The following is a 15930-nucleotide window of genomic DNA, read 5'->3' on the forward strand; positions in this document are numbered from 1 at the left end:
GAAGGGGGAGGGAGGAGGGGAGGGGAGGGGAGGGGAGGGCGGCTGCAGCGCCCCGCTGGGGCTGTGGGGTGCTCGCCCTCCCACCCCTCTGTAGGACCCGGTGGATGCGCTTGTCAACCCGGAACCACTCGGCAATAAAGCGGGGCTCCGGCGGGGTGGATGCGCGCCGTTGGTGGGGCGGAGACTCCGCTGCCGCCCAGCGCTGCTCTGCATGCCTGGCCGCTTGCTCCAGTGAGTTCTGTTCTGATCAATAGTGCTCTATCGGTGATTGGGGTTTGTCACAGGCACTTGTAGCAGCGAGGCGCCGTGACTCGGACACAGGTCCGTTTGGGCTGGGATCCGAGCACGAGGCGGGTGCACCATCTCCGCGTGCTCCTCGGGTGGCTGCTCCCCAGTCCAAATCCCGTACACTGAACCCTAAATTTGGGTAAGCAGACAGAAGAATCCCGCTGTACTCCCTAATTCTTGTGCACGAAGATCCGAACGAAGACTCAGGACTGAGTAAGTATTGGTAAGCGTTTACTGGTAAGGTTTATGGATAAGATCAGATACCAGGACCCACGTGTTTACCTTAAGGGAAACGAGCTCTAGGAAAAAACTGAGAGTCCCGAGGAGCTCCCTCTCTCTATCCCCTCCTCCTTATATCCCCCCCGCCCCAGGACCAGATCCTATTCCTCCTCCCCCACCGTAGCCCATAGGTTTCTTTTCAGAATTGTTGGACCCAGTGAGTAGAGGTTGGCCCACCTGCTTTCAGGCTACAGTAGCTACGGCCCTCTTAGTCGAGGAAGCTGGAGAAGTCACCCTGGGGGGAGAATTAGAGGTACATACACCTCATACCATCAGAGGGGCGTTACAACAGAAAGCAGAGGAGTGGATTACTGATGTTAGACTATTGAAGTATGAAGGTATATTGATACATTCCCCCAAATTAGAACTCAAAACGACTAGTTTACAGAATCCAGCTCAATTTTTACATGGGGAACCAAGTGAAGAATTGACACATGATTGTGTCCGATTAATTGAATCCCAGACCAAAATAAGGGAAGACTTGGAGGAAGAGGAATTACCGAATGGGGAGAAATTATTTGTAGATGGATCTTCGAGGGTAATAAATGGGAAACGAAATTCATGTTATGCCATAATAGATGGGAACACCTTGGAGGTAAAAGAGGTAGAGAAACTACAACAAATGGGGATTATTGAAAAAGAGGGGAAGTGGGCACTCCCTGATGGGAGGGAGGTTATTCCTGAAGGCATGGCGTGGAGGATAATGAAAGAATTCCACAGGCAGACCCACGGGGGAGTACAGGCACTTGTGGACCACTTTGGGACCAAATATATGTGTATTGGGATTTATGAAATTGCTAAAAAGATGGTGGGAGAATGCTTGACATGCCAAAGGGTTAATAAACAACAACTCAGAGAAAAGGTACCAGGAGGACGGGGGCTAGCAAAGAGACCATTTGAAAAGATACTTTGAAAAGATACGGGTCGATTTCACAGAGCTTCCAAAGGTCGGGAAGTATAAATACCTTTTAGTTTTAGTGGATCATCTCACTCACTTTGGAGAAGCCTTCCTGGTGGCTCGAGCCACAGCACAGACAGTCTTAAAGATATTATTAGAAAACATTGTGCCAAGGTACGGGAATATAGCTGTAATAGACTCAGACAGAGGACCACACTTCACCTCCAAGATTATCAGAGAAGTCTTGGATCCCTTGGGGACGAGATGGGAATATCATACCCCGTGGCACCCACAAAGTTCGGGGAAGGTAGAAAGAATGAATGGGGAAATTAAGAAACAATTGACCAAATTGATGATTGAAACTAAGATGAACTGGGTAAAATGTCTTCCAATCGCCTTATTAAATCTGAGGACACAACCCCGGACAGAAACAGGTATTTCCCCTTTTGAAATGTTGTACGGGATGCCTTACAACTTGGAAATACCAGCCGAGCACCCAAAGGTAGAAGAGAAGGTGCTGCAAGAGTACATCATTGAGTTAATGAAGCGAATATGAGAACTAATAAAGAAGGGATTAGTAGTACAAAGACCACCCTTAGATATAGCAATACACAGGATCAAGCCAGGGGACAGAGTATTGATTAATGCCTGAAAAGAGTACTCCCTGATCCCTCATTGGGAGGGACCCTTTCTTGTGTTGCTTACCACAGACACTGCGGTTCGAACGGCAGAACGAGGTTGGACTCACGCTAGCAGGATAAAAAGGACCCGTTCGAGATCCTCACTGGGAGGCAACTGGGAGCCCTGACAACCTGAAAGTCACCTTCCAGAGGAAGACTGATGAGTGAAGCATGAGTGAAGCCACCGCATATAACCCTTTTTGTTCTGTAAGGGAGGGCAGAGGGTTCATTGCTCCTACGGGTATCCCATCTCAGGGGTAAGTGTAAAAAGAGGGGGGGGTCACTGGGAAAGCCGTGAAGCAGGCCCTGCCCAGCAAAGGTTGAGATCCTCTGAACAGGCCACAGATAACAGCGGTCGAGATAAGGTGTGGAGCTGGGGGGGGAAAGCATACAAATCAAGTGGGCTAAAAGAAGGAGGAGGTTCCCCTGAAGAATACGGCTGCTGCCAAGAAGACAACACACTCCATTGCTCTAAGCAAAAGAGTAGACGGAGGAGGCAGAGGCGTAATGCTGTGGGGATCAAGGTTGGTGAGCCACCTCCAGAAGCAGTCCATGAGGCCCTGTGAAATACCACCTCCCCAACAGCTCCCACATGCAGCAGGAAGCAACCAGGGTAAGAGACACAGTGCCCACCAAAACCCCCGGGATACCCGTAGTAAAAGCAGGGCCCCTCTGTTTCTCTCGAGTTTAACTTTGTTTGTATGGGTAATGGGACTCCTAATAATCCGGTTAGATGTAACAAAGGGAGAAGAGAGCCCTCACTGGCCTTACAAGTGGACCCTGGGTAGTTGGGATGACTCGAAGATACTCAAAACTAGTGTTACAGCAGGCTCACCTTCTTTCGATATAACCAATTGTGAATTACTCGGGACAATACTAGGATACGGAGGAAATACAGAACACCACCTGTGTAGTCCCCAGAGACAATACTCCTGGGGGGCTTCAAATGCGAAGGCTACCTATTGGTGTCCTAGCTCAAACCCAGGAAAAAGTTACTGTAACCGTACAGAGTACTACTTTTGCCCATACTGGGGCTGTGAAACCATAGCTACTCCGGGATGGTGGAGTCACCCTCCTGATAGGTACCTCAATGTTACTTGGATACCAGATGGTTGCCGTGAGCCCACTTACAGTTATGACGGTAGCGTAAATAACGCTGGAACTTGTAAATCTCTGAGGGTTACAGTATTACAACCTCAAGATCTAGGATGGTTGGTAGGGAGGATCTGGGGTGTAAGGTTCTGGGAACCTGGAGCCGATAGAGGAGGGCTAGTTTTTATAAAAAAGGAGAGGGTAGAGAGCCCTCCTCAAGGGGTCGGTCCTAACAGGGTCATTAATGGGCCAAAGATAAAGGCACTACCCCCTTCGGGCCCAACAAACACACCAAGCCGGGCTGAAAATAACATATAAATAGTGCCATAACCCCACCTACAGGTATGGTTGAGGAGAACCCTCTTTGGAAAGTAATGCAAGCTACTTATGATACCAAGTGAAAGGAGTCAACAGCAGTCAACACCTAGAGGATGATGAAGTTATTAATAGAGAAACTCCCATCCTCTCCCTAGCCCAGGAAACCATTGCCTAGTTTGATGATTGATGAACAAAATGGTAAAAACAAAAAGGGGAGGGTTGTAATAAAGGCTGTATAAAGAATTTGTCTATCAAACTGGTGGGGTAACCAGATAAGCTGTTTTAACCTGTCACCTTGGATAACTGGCATATCTGCAACATCCTGCCGAGCAAACAATTGTGGTGACTTCCTGCTGTAAGCTAACAACTGCAGTGACTGGAATGCCCAAAGGAAAGGATGACCCTTGGCACATCCTGCGCATGCACCAGCCAGCAGGCCCTCAACCTACAATACAGAGGAAGACTATGACCTTCATCTCCGCGACCACCAGAGAGCCCGTGACAACCCCCTAGCAACTGGATGCACAACCGCAGAGAGAACCAGGATGTGCTACACCAACCCGGAACCACTGGCAAGAAAAGGGGGCTCTGGCGGGGGTGAGTGTGTGCTGTTGGCGGAGCGGAGACTCCCCAGCCGCCCAGCGCTTTTGCCTGCTTGACCAGTTGCTCAAATAAATTCTGTTCTGATAAATAATACTCTGAATTGGTTATTCGTCACAGACACTTATAACATAGAGCAGCTTCATAAACTGTGACTGTATACATACACTTACGGGGCCAGGCATCGCTTGGCTCTAATTTCCTATCTAGAAAAGTGAGCAAATGGGATCATTTCTACAAAGCCTAAAATCTGAGGTGAAAAAATAGCCACAGTCTGCACAAAATCAATTCCAAACATACAACAATATTGCTTGCTGCCAAGAAAGTAGGATTCAGGCTTAAAACTTGGAATTCCTAATCTCTGCCACACAATTACTGTGTAAGAACCGCAGAATATCCTGAGTTGGAAGGGACCCACAAGGATCATCAAGTCCAACTCCTGGCTCCACACAGGACCACCCAAAAATCAGACCCTGTGTCTGAGAGCATTGTCCAAGCACATCTTGAACTCCATCAGACTCAGTGCCATGCCCATGGCCCTGGGGAGCCTGTCCCAGTGCCTGACCACCCTCTGGGTGCAGAACCTCTCCCTAACCCCCAGCCTGACCCTCCCCTGTCCCAGCTCCATGCCGTTCCCTCGGGTCCTGTCACTGTCCCCAGAGAGCAGAGCTCAGCACCTGCCCCTCCGCTCCCCTCGTGAGGGAGCTGCAGGCCGCCATGAGGCCTCCCCTCAGCCAGCTCTGCTCGGGGCTGGACAAACCCAGGGACCTCAGCCCCTCCTCATGTCTTGCTCTCTAGACCTGTCATCATCTTCATGTCCTTCCTTTGGATACTCTTAATAGTTTTATGTCCTTATATTGTGGTGCACACAGTACTTGAGATGAGGCCACAGCAGCACAGAGCAGAGCAGGACAGTCCTTTCCCTTGACCAGCTAGCACTGCTGTGCTGGGGCACACTGCCTCTTATACAAACTATACAAACTGCTGTTGACCAAAACCCCCCAGATCCCTTTCTGCAGGGCTACTCTCCAGCCTTTCATCCCCCAATCTGCATGGGTATCTGGGATTGCTCTATTCCAGGCACAGAAGCTCACATTTGCTCATTAAACTTCATAACATTGGTGATTGCTCTGACCTCTTAATTAGAGAAGATCTCTCTGCAAGTCCTCTCCACACTCAAGATAGTCAACAGCTCCTCTTAGTGTTATTTGCAAGCTCACTTAGTGCACATTGGAGTCCTGCATCCACATCATTTATGAAAACATTGACTAGAACTGTCCCCTAAGTGGAACCCTGCAGAACCACATTAGTGACTAGCCCCCAGCCCAATGTAATCACATTTAGGCTATGTTTAGATGGCTTAACAGAGGTTTAGCTATCTGTCAACAAAACAAAACCCTTTTAGTTTTCAAAAGGTTGGGGATGGGTTCTTTTAATTCCTCAACTCCTCATCTGCAGGTTTGGGTATTCTTCCTTAGGGTATTCTGAAAACTTACTGCTGTCTGCCCCAACTCCCCCCCCCCATTCAAGAGGATAAGCTAAGGTGACTTCTTTGTATTATTGCTTGTTACCTGAGGTTTATGGACAGTCCTTCAAGCAAATTATAGACTCTAGTATTGTCTTGGCTGTTCTGATCAACAGCTTCTACAGAAAACTTTTTGATAGGATGTGTCAAGAACAGGCCTTAGATGCAGTTCAAGCATCTTTTAGCCTTTTTTTCCCATTGAGACATGCAGTAGAGTATCACATTCTACAATTCTCATCATGCTCTACAATTACCTTAAGGGAGGCTATAGCAAGGTGGTGGCTGGTCTAAGTAGGCACTAAGTAGGAGACAAGAAGTTGGAACAGGCTGCCTAGGAACATAATTGAGTCACTATCTAGAGTGAGTGATAGATCTTCATATCATATCAAGGCCAGAGGCACAGTGTGGGGGGAACAATTATACACAGAGGAACAGTAACCACCCAAAAGCAGTACTATCAGTAAAGCTACAGCTTATCATAAGCTAAGAGGAAAAGAACACCAAACTACACTGACAACAAAGATAGATTTATGCTATTACACAGTAGCATCCCTTTCTTGAAGATATTGGTCAAAAACCTACACATAAGTATCAGATCAAAGCACAGTTACCTTCTAAACAAAGCGTCAACAAGCAGCACTGATCCTGTGCTAGGTAACATGGTTGTAGCACTGGAGTTTTACAGCTTGTCAGAATTACCGTATTATGCTTCTACTTGCTAGTCAGTAGCATCATCCCTTGATTAAACAAATACTTCACTGAGTTGAAATGCAGAAATATTTATTTTGGTTTCCTTCATTGGTTTTGAAAATTGTTTTGGTTTTATAAAACATAGAAATAGCCAACACTAAGCAAACATTTGAATTCCAATGTAACAAACTACTGCTCTAACAGTTGACTTGGATTTGTGTACCTTAATTGCACACATGTATGAAATTATGCTACAGAGTAGTGCATTACAATCACACACAAATCTTAGTGCAAACCTTGTTGTGCTTGTATTTTACATATATCCATGTTTTCAAAAAACAGCAATGAATGCTAATGCAAAACCAGCTCTGTTAAGAATAGCAAGAGACTTATGCCATAAGGCTTATTTTTGCTGATTTCTGAAACAGAAGGTAAATAGTTTTGTAGTTTATCTGGGAATTACTTTCTCATCCCTGAACAAATACCTATACAGTGCCAACACAGTTCTGTTGGCATATCTGAATGCTTCCAATTACTGCAAAGCATCAGGCAAAAAACATTCTACCTGACCTATTTTGCTATTCAGTGAAGAATACTCAGTGGCTCATACACAAAGCACAGAAAACAGAGGTTATGGCAGAAGCTATTCTGCTTACAGGGGACCTGGCACTTTTTAAAGTGCATTTTAAATACACGTTCATTACAAGGAAACAAGTGGCTAGTACAGGTGCAATGTTTACCTGCCTGTCAGCATAGCCTACCCTCCTGAATGGTTTTTGTTTCTGGATCTCTAGTGTTCTTGCCAGAGTTAGTGTCTGTTCTCTTACAGGACTGGCACCGCTCTGGAATTACATTAATGTAGCAGAGGCTACAACTTGCCAAATTTACTGCATCTACACTGCTAGTGCAGAACCACCAAATCCAGACTTACTCTGAACCTGTATTAATCAGTCTCCTTTGGGTGGAGTTCTGACTTCTACCTTACAAAAGTAAGCCTCAGAACTGGCTGTAGACAGAAGGGAAGAAACTCAGATGCCTTGCCCAAATTAATATTAGGACCAATGCAAGATGTGATACCAGCTATACAACTGTAAGGTTTTTTTTTTGCACAGGTTAGTGTAATCCTTCTGAGGATGCAAGATTCTTAGGCATTTCAAACCTGCCAAATCCCTTTTTGAATTGACAACTGGAAAATATACTGCAGACAGCAAACATGCTGGCAATAAGAAAACCTTAGCTCCTTGTTCAAGGAGAGTCCATTTTTGGCTGATGAAGTCTTAAATAACTTATATATAGTTACCATTTATAGTTAAGGCTCTTTTTGGAAATTGTAGGTCACCATAAAAACAGTATGCAACACGACTTGACAGTAAGGCAGTGTTCCATTTCTTCAATGTTCCTATGGCAAGTACCCATTTTTGTACAAGTTAATGATTGCACAGTTTCCTTCCCTATATTTGCTGTAGTCAAATTACAGATATGAAGGCTAACAGTAGACAGACGTGTGACACTTTCCTCAATCCACTCAGTTACATTTTGGTATTAGCATAGAGTTCATCTATCTGTGACTGGAAATATTTTCGTAGTTCCGGTCTCTTCGCCTTCAGTGTTGGTGTCAGCAGGCCATTTTCAATAGAGAACATTTCAGTGTGCATGATAATGTCTTTAACCTGGAAGAGAAACAGATAATAGCTAAGCTACATTCCTTGGAATACACAAGGCTATTAACAAAAAATTGCCTAAATATAACAAAGCCCATCACTTAAGAAATGCAGATACAAATTACAGCTGGACACCTAATTCTTTAAACATCTCAGTAATGATCATAGTATCCAGGAACTGGTTTTAATTTGTATCTTACCTGTTCAAATGACTTCAAACCAGATTCTTTACCAATCCTCACCATGTCTTCCAGAATGTGTTTTTTGACATCCTGTGGATACAAGAACACTTTTAGCTTGAAAGAGTTGATGCAGAACAGCTAACTGTTTAATTAGGTATCACTCACCTTGTTTTTGCAGAGCTCTTCATATGAGCCTTCAAGTCCTCTTTTCTTGGCCCATTTGCGCAAAGTCTCAGGATCAGGTACCACAACAGCTATTAAGAAGGCCTAAAATGAAATTTGAAGGGTTTTGTTTTTATTTTGAATCTAAGGCAACACTAGTTCCTACATGCTACCTACTAGTCAGTGTCTGCTTTTGGGTGGTAGTTCTGATTCTACTAGAAATTCAGCAGCTTTCTGCTGCTTTAAGACAGGAGTGCAGTTCATAAGCCTGCTCATAAAAGAATCTCTTGAAATACTCTTCAGGTTTTTGTAAATGTAAATTGAAAATCTTGGCAGGTACACTGTTTCCATGCATGCTGTTAGCAGTTTATTTACCGTGCCTAATAATCAATTAAGTTAATCCAGCTCTACTATGTGGTCTGAAACCAGATCCAGAAGCATGTTATAACTGGTGGAATCTGAAGTGGATTCGAAACTACCATGTCTAATACTAAACAGACATTGGAACAGGTTGCCCAGAGAAACCATGGATACACCCCATCCCTGACAGTGCTAAACTCAGGTTGGATGGGGCTTTGAACAACCTGATCTAGTGAAAGATGTCCCCAACCCATGGCAGGGGGATTGGACTAGCTGATCTTTCCTACTCAATTTTGATTCTACAAAATCACAGAATCACAGAATTTTCACAGAATTTTCTAGGTTGGAAGAGACCTCAAGGTCATCGAGTCCAACCTCTGACCTAACGCTAACAGTCCCCACTAAACCATTTCCCTAAGCTCTACAAATGTGTTAAGATTTCAGATGCAAAGTTAAGGATGGGGAAGAATGAGGAAAGACTTCTCCACCTTTCATCTCTTCCTTGCATTGTTTTTAATTACCCAAAGAATGCCTACCTGCAAGCTCTCTCCATGGACAAACACTTGAGCAAGTGCTTCACTTCTCAGATACACATTTTCAATCTTCTCTGGTGCTATGTACTCTCCCTGGGCTAGTTTAAATATGTGTTTTTTCCGGTCAATGATCTTCAACGTACCATTCTGTTGACAGAAATAAATTTCCCACTCAGAAGAGGCACTTCAAGTGATAATCAGTCTACACAGACTAAGTGTGTCACAGCAAGTCATATAATACACCAAAATTAAGTGTATGAACAACAGTTTGCATTTCTGCTTCAGAAGATACTCTGGACCCTCTGTTAAGCTTTACAACAGACCAGAAGCACTACTGCCTAAGTTCTGGTTTAATATGAATTTAAGTTTTGTGTATGATCCAAGACAGTTTGCTATAAGTTAAATTTTGGCAACACAGTAGAATACTGCTAGGGTACTGTTAAACTAGTGTTGAAAAAACATGCTCTGCACTCATCTAACCTGAATTTCTGCACCCATCTAACCTGAACTAAGGACAACCTCAGAATTTGTACCACCTTTTCTTTTTAACCACAAGCATACAGATTTGTATATGTACATAATTCTTCCTTCTCCTAAAGGGACTCTTCTTTCACTTAATTCATTCTTAATACCAAGTGTTTTTTTTTTTTTTAATAATTTCTAATAGCTATAGAAGTACGTTTCATATATATATATAGAAAATGTTAACTTACTGGTAACCATTTCCCAATATCTCCTGTATGAAGCCAGCCATCTTTGTCTATAGCTTCTGCTGTTTTTTCTGGATCTTTCAAATAGCCACGGAATACATTTGGCCCTTTCACACACACCTGAAAAAGAGTTGCTTATTAGTGTGTATTAACTTGCCTTCATAGCAGCAATCACTATTTGCAAGTAATGCTTTCTCCAAAAGCTCTCAATAACCACCACTACAAAGACAAAATTTACACATCGGTAGAAAAATCTCTATTCATTGAGGTCCTCTTTAAGACTTAAGATTTTCCACTAGTATGAAGTGTAATAAAAAGCAGTCACACATGTTTGTTCTTTCAGTTTAACTGCAGTACTCCTGCTTGTTATTTGAATAATCTGAATTTATCAGAGTAAGCTTATCTTTATCTGAGGAAATTCATGTCTGGATCTGGCAATCACCTCTCAGCTTGAGAATGTTAGTTTTAGGTTTGGTAAAACTGAAACATCACAAAAAATAGTTACAGGTCTGACCCTACAATCCACTACAACAATTAGTACAATGTCTGTCAATAAAACAGTACATAATAGAGCAACTAGTCAGGAACATGGGGTAGAACACAAAGTGTCCAGAGGTGATCCAAGACTTAAGTATTTTCTTCTCAATAGTCAAAGCTATAGAAGCGTTGTTTCTTGTGGGAGATGAAAGAGCTCTTATTATTGTCCTGCTGATCCTTAAATAAGATACCTCCTTAGAAAAGAGAGGTCTAGAAGAATAGGGTAGAGAATCTAGTTCTAAGTTACAGTCAAATCAGTAATAAATGCTAATAGGGACTGAATTACCTAGAATAGGGACTAATCACCTAGACAAATACAGTTGACCTGGCTAGATAACCACAGGGAAGTTTTAATTAATTTATTAATTATTTTCAATTAAGTGAGCAAGGAACTGGCTAAAGAATTTTTAGAGACTGACAGTAACTTCCTGTAGTCTGAGAATTGCTAATACGGTTCAGAGGCCAATTCCTAGAAAAAAATAATTCCAAGCATTTTTAGTGTTTACCTTAAGATGAAATGTAGACATACAGGTGAACTCCTGTACAATGAACAGATGTCATCAATATAAGAGGTCAAAATATTAGCAGGGATTCTGATAGCCTTGAAAGGACAGTGCCAAACTCATGACCAAACCAAGGCCATGTTTTAAAACCTCAGTCATTTCTGCTACAAAAGAGCTCATCTGGAAGGATGTATAGAGAACTCTGCATGTCCTAGTTAAGTCAAAGGCTGATTGATCAAACTTCTCATGACTCCTGTAATTACTGGATAACAGTAGGTGACAACTCTTCCCAGTTTAGACAAGCCATTTATCTATATCCTGCTAACTGGCACTAAGACCTCATCTGCATATAAACATAATTCTACTTGCAAGTTTATCTTTTTTGAACATGGATAACTGGCAAGAGTGAAAAGAAAGGCTGACAGAGCTGAGACTAACAGAAGCTTATTCTCAGAAAGGAAGACTGGGAGTGCTGAATCCAGCCGAAGATAAGAGCTAAAGAACAGGCAGACAAGGAGGAAGATGACCTCTTTTAGGCAAAGCAAGTTTACAGCTATAGGCATCAGTACTGTGAAACAAGTTACACCATTTGACAAATCCAGAAGAATTTGACTGAGTAAGTTAAAACTGAGACTAAGATGATACCTGATAATTTTAAGGTACTACTATATTTAAGTCCAAACTCACTCCTAATTCAGCAAATTTTCACAGCAAGTGCAAGAGAAGCATAACAAGATTAAGACTCATTAACCATTTTTCATTAAGACAATATGTACTCAGTTCCCTTAGCAACTAAATTTTAAAACCATATTTAAAGACAAGACGATTTTGAAGGAAACTAGAGATAAGGTCACATGCACAACATGGAAGAATCTTAACGCTGCTCTTTCCTTAAGCATTTCTGGTAAGCGTAGCCCAGTGATTTGTCACTAGCAAATAACCACAATTATGTATTGCTTGCAGTCACAAGCCAGTTACTTGCTTAAGCTACACTCCCCCTGCCTTATCCAAGTAAGCTTGACATTTTGAAGTTACTCACCTCACCCTCTCCTTTAGCAGCCAAATAATTCATTTCTTGTACATCAACAAGCTTTATGATATTGCATGACATTGGTGCTCCAACATGACCTATTAAACAGAAAAGCTTCAGTAGCCTGAATGGGTTTAATCAGGTTTTTAAAGTAATAAGTTATCTAAATACTAGAGTAATGGAAGAGATGAACATCAGTTTCTGGCAACTTAGCGCATTAATACCATTACACTGATAGCTTTTAGTTTGTAGGGACTGAAGCATTCAGTTCAGATATCCCTTGAACTTTAAAAACTGAACCATCTATTCAGGCTTGCTTTCTTTTTAGTATAATCAGGATCTTTGCTCTGTGGATGTACTAGAGTAGCAAAAGTCTTACTGTAACTGCAAGTATCAGAATTACAGTTACAGAGCTAGAGATGAAATGGCTGACAAATGCAGATTGTTCCAAATACACCAGAAATGCCACTTAAAACTTCTAGCACTGTTTATACACAGATTTCTATTCTGTAAGGCTATACATTTTAGTATAACTTCTCTCCTACATCTACTTGAACTAGAAGGGCAAAGCCTGTTAACAACTTCACTCACTGAACATTCCTACCTATTTAGGAACTTCAAGATCCTTTCAAAGCTTTCTTACTTGACTTGAAAAATAAAGTCTAGTTCTTTAAAGCAGGTGTTAACAGGCTAAGTAACATGACTGTGGCTTCTATAGCAACCTGAAGTTTAACAGACAAGCAGACCATTAAACACTGTACCTGCTGTCCAGTCACCAGGCATTGACAGTGAGCATCCAGCTGTGCATTCAGTCTGTCCATAACCTTCATAGAACTAGGAAATAAAACCAAGAGCTTAAGATTCTTGTTTTTTCAAAGTTTCTTCATTAAGAATAAGATTTTGCTTTTTTTCTAATCCAGTTTAAATTTGAATTTAGCATAACCCTCAGCATCTTTAAGAATTAAAAAGAGCTTTACTGCAATAAAGACTTTCAAGTAATGATATTCCATCTTCAGTTAATATTTACTCAAGATTTCATAGTTTCACATGCTGTGTGACACCTATCTAGGTCACAATGTTACCCATATTCTTAAGTCAGAAAGCAGTACAGTGCAACAGGAAGAAACAGATGTACTAGAAGTGACTTCATGCATGATGCTGAAGGACAGGTTTGTCCAAGACGACCAGGAATTGATGCCCTGTATCTCATCCCAGCACTGTGGGTATTGTATGTAAGACAGAACTGCCTCTTCTGTTTAGAGCTCACTGCTATACTAGCATACCACTGAAGGTATTCAAGTCACAGAAACCTCATAAGTTTTAGCGTTTCAATGTTTTCCATCCTTGAAATCTATTTTATATTTGTTCCATCAGAATCTGTTATTCAGATTTTACCTCAAGCGGCATATACTTTGCTCAAAAATGTCTTTTGCCTTTGAAGTTTGTCTGATTCTACCTAGAATTATCTTCAAACCAATACTACATAACTTTGAGATACTCTATAGTACAGTTATGAATGTTTCTGTAGACAAGGCAAGTCCAGAAACTTAATCCAAAAACATTAATCATTGAATACAGCTGCCAGTGAGAAAGTTTTTCCCTTAGGAAGGCTTAGATGGTTATTGAAATTACCATAGAGACTTTGGATGAATACAGAAGGTTTGGAGGTCTGAGAGAAACTCTGGAAAGGAATATGTACTTGTACAGCTCCAAAAAGAATGCTAACAAGTTACCCATATAATCAGACCACTAGAAGTGTTCTTCTATCAAAGTTTAAATCAGGTACTAAAATGTTTATGGTTTTGGATCAAGAGCAACGAACTCACCTGACAGCCAAGAGCTGTCCTCAGGAAGGTCAGTACACTTGCAGATATAGGTGCTGCTCCTGTGATCATCAGCCTTACTCTTCCTCCCAAACTTGCCTACAACAGACACAAGGTAATGTGGACACCAAAAGCATTTTAGAAAGATTTCTAGAGTCTTTATCTCTTCTGCCCTCAGTCACTATCTGACTACATGCACAACCTACAAATGTTAAAAGCTGAAGTTCAGTCTCCTATGCAAGTTGTCCGTCATGGAATGTTTTAGCATTTTAATCTCTTTAATGGCTGGAAGAAACAGTATCTCAAATACACAGCATCTACAAAGACTATACTTTTGTGCCACTGAAATATAGACTCAGCCAGAAGTCTAAAGAACTTAAGTTGAGGGTTTTTACTTTTAACCTGCCTTCTGTTGGTTTCTCATATAACCTGAATACTATAAAAGCAGCCACATGAGGGTGTTGTGCAACCAGGATACAGGCCATTGCAAGCCACCCAACATAATACCAGGCAAGTTTGCTAGTTATGGACAGTGAGGAAACTGTAAGGGCTACATGTAGCAACTGGGCAACATTCTGCATTCCTCCTTCAGAAGGCAGGTGTTTGCTTCTTTTAAAGTCTGCTACTTTTTGCTACTTTTAAAGTTCTTTTAAAGAAACAGACTTCTAGAGCAACTTCCCGAATGCACTTAACTGATACCACCAGAACAGGAAGAATTGGAAAGTAGTAGGAAAAAGGTTTTGAATTTTACTCTGAGTAACCAGATGATCTTTAATAAGTGATAAACAGCATACCAGATTATAACCACCCATATCAAATTCAGTAATTGCAAACTGATGCCTATAAGCCACAAAAAACATATGTAGTGATGCTTTACATTTCCAGTATTTGAAAACACATCATACTGCTGTTCTGTAATTAAGTAAGCACATCTGGAACTTTCCCAAAAATAATCATGAAAAAATAAGTGATGCAATAAAAGAGGTCCAATATCCATAATACAAAGACTCAGAATTTCAAGCATACCTGTATTTTGCGGAAGATGACTTTATCCCAGAAACTGTTGTTTCTGACTATACCGCTTCTAAGTTCTGCTTCTTTCCTCTTGGAAGCAAAATCCAGCATCCACCTCTTTAATGATGTATCTGCCTGCCCAAAAATCTATTAAGGAAGATGATTTACATTAGTAGTCTCAGACTGTCATTCACTTTTTTTTTTTTTAAAAGTAGTACACAAAGATTCTTACAGTGAAAAACAAGCAAGTCAGACACCTACTGGTAAGCATCATATTTCTGGTAAGAAGTATTTCTGGATTTGGCCTCTCTACCTCTTGTATACACCAAAAACTAGTGCTTAATCCTTTCTTCCCATCCAACTGGGGACAACTTTATGTTTAGTTTCTTCATTTAAGTATGAATGAAAATTGACATTTTGCTTGCTTTTTCTATTCCAGTTTGGTTAAAATACAAGTTGAGCATAATCTTCAGTATAGTCTAGAGTACATATCACCATAACATGTTAAAGTAATACAAATCAATAAAAGCATAAATAGCATTTTAGAAAACACTGATATTTGACATTTCTGAAGGGGTCTACAATCTCTTACATATATAAGCTTGCTTTTTAGATTACTTTTTAAGGCTTCCTTCTGGTCATTCCCAGGAAGCCACAGAGCAGACTTAACAGAACCACAGATAGTATATTCCCTTGGAGAGACAAAAACCCAGCAGCAATTCAGCATTATGGGGCTTGTCACCTCTATTTCCCACTTGGAACTTCACATGCCAGATTACTACAAGGCTGAGAGGTTGAAACTGCCACAGAAATGAGATTTTCATGGCACTAGGAACACGTAGTAAGAGATCATGAAAGGAGAATGGAGTTCTAAGCTTCAGCCCTGTTTCTGTAATTCCAACACATACAGACCTTCATTCTTCTCTGGTATTTTAAGTTTTAAGCACTACAGGCAGTTGGCCTCAGTATTTCCTCCCCTCCAGATGAAGTTGCTGTGACCAAACGGAATGTTGCATCACTTGCTGCTGCTCAAGTCTCATGAGAG

General features: G+C 41.6%; 1 protein-coding gene and 1 long non-coding RNA gene across 4 annotated transcripts in view; one reads left to right on the plus strand and one right to left on the minus strand.

Annotated features, from left to right (window-relative positions):
- The first annotated feature begins 120 nt into the window (after positions 1-120).
- On the plus strand, positions 121-4249 carry LOC311436610. Its single transcript, XR_014692968.1, has 2 exons — positions 121-501; positions 2176-4249. It is a non-coding gene; the product is annotated as an uncharacterized lncRNA (long non-coding RNA).
- A 2194-nt stretch (positions 4250-6443) lies between these two features.
- The window catches only part of ACSL1 (acyl-CoA synthetase long chain family member 1), a 37831-nt gene continuing 28344 nt past the window's right edge, over positions 6444-15930 (minus strand). For all 3 annotated transcript variants that reach the window (XM_084518950.1, XM_084518951.1, XM_084518952.1), the window contains exons 13-21: positions 14898-15032; positions 13875-13970; positions 12810-12882; positions 12058-12146; positions 9982-10098; positions 9272-9415; positions 8379-8480; positions 8232-8303; positions 6444-8040 (exon numbers count right to left, since the gene is read on the minus strand). In XM_084518950.1, the coding sequence (XP_084375076.1) occupies positions 7900-8040; positions 8232-8303; positions 8379-8480; positions 9272-9415; positions 9982-10098; positions 12058-12146; positions 12810-12882; positions 13875-13970; positions 14898-15032 (969 nt within the window). In that variant the 3' untranslated portion in view covers positions 6444-7899. The remainder of the gene's footprint in view (positions 8041-8231; positions 8304-8378; positions 8481-9271; positions 9416-9981; positions 10099-12057; positions 12147-12809; positions 12883-13874; positions 13971-14897; positions 15033-15930) is intronic.

Source organism: Aythya ferina (assembly GCF_964211825.1).
Source record: "Aythya ferina genome assembly, chromosome: 4".
NCBI lineage: Eukaryota > Metazoa > Chordata > Aves > Anseriformes > Anatidae > Aythya > Aythya ferina.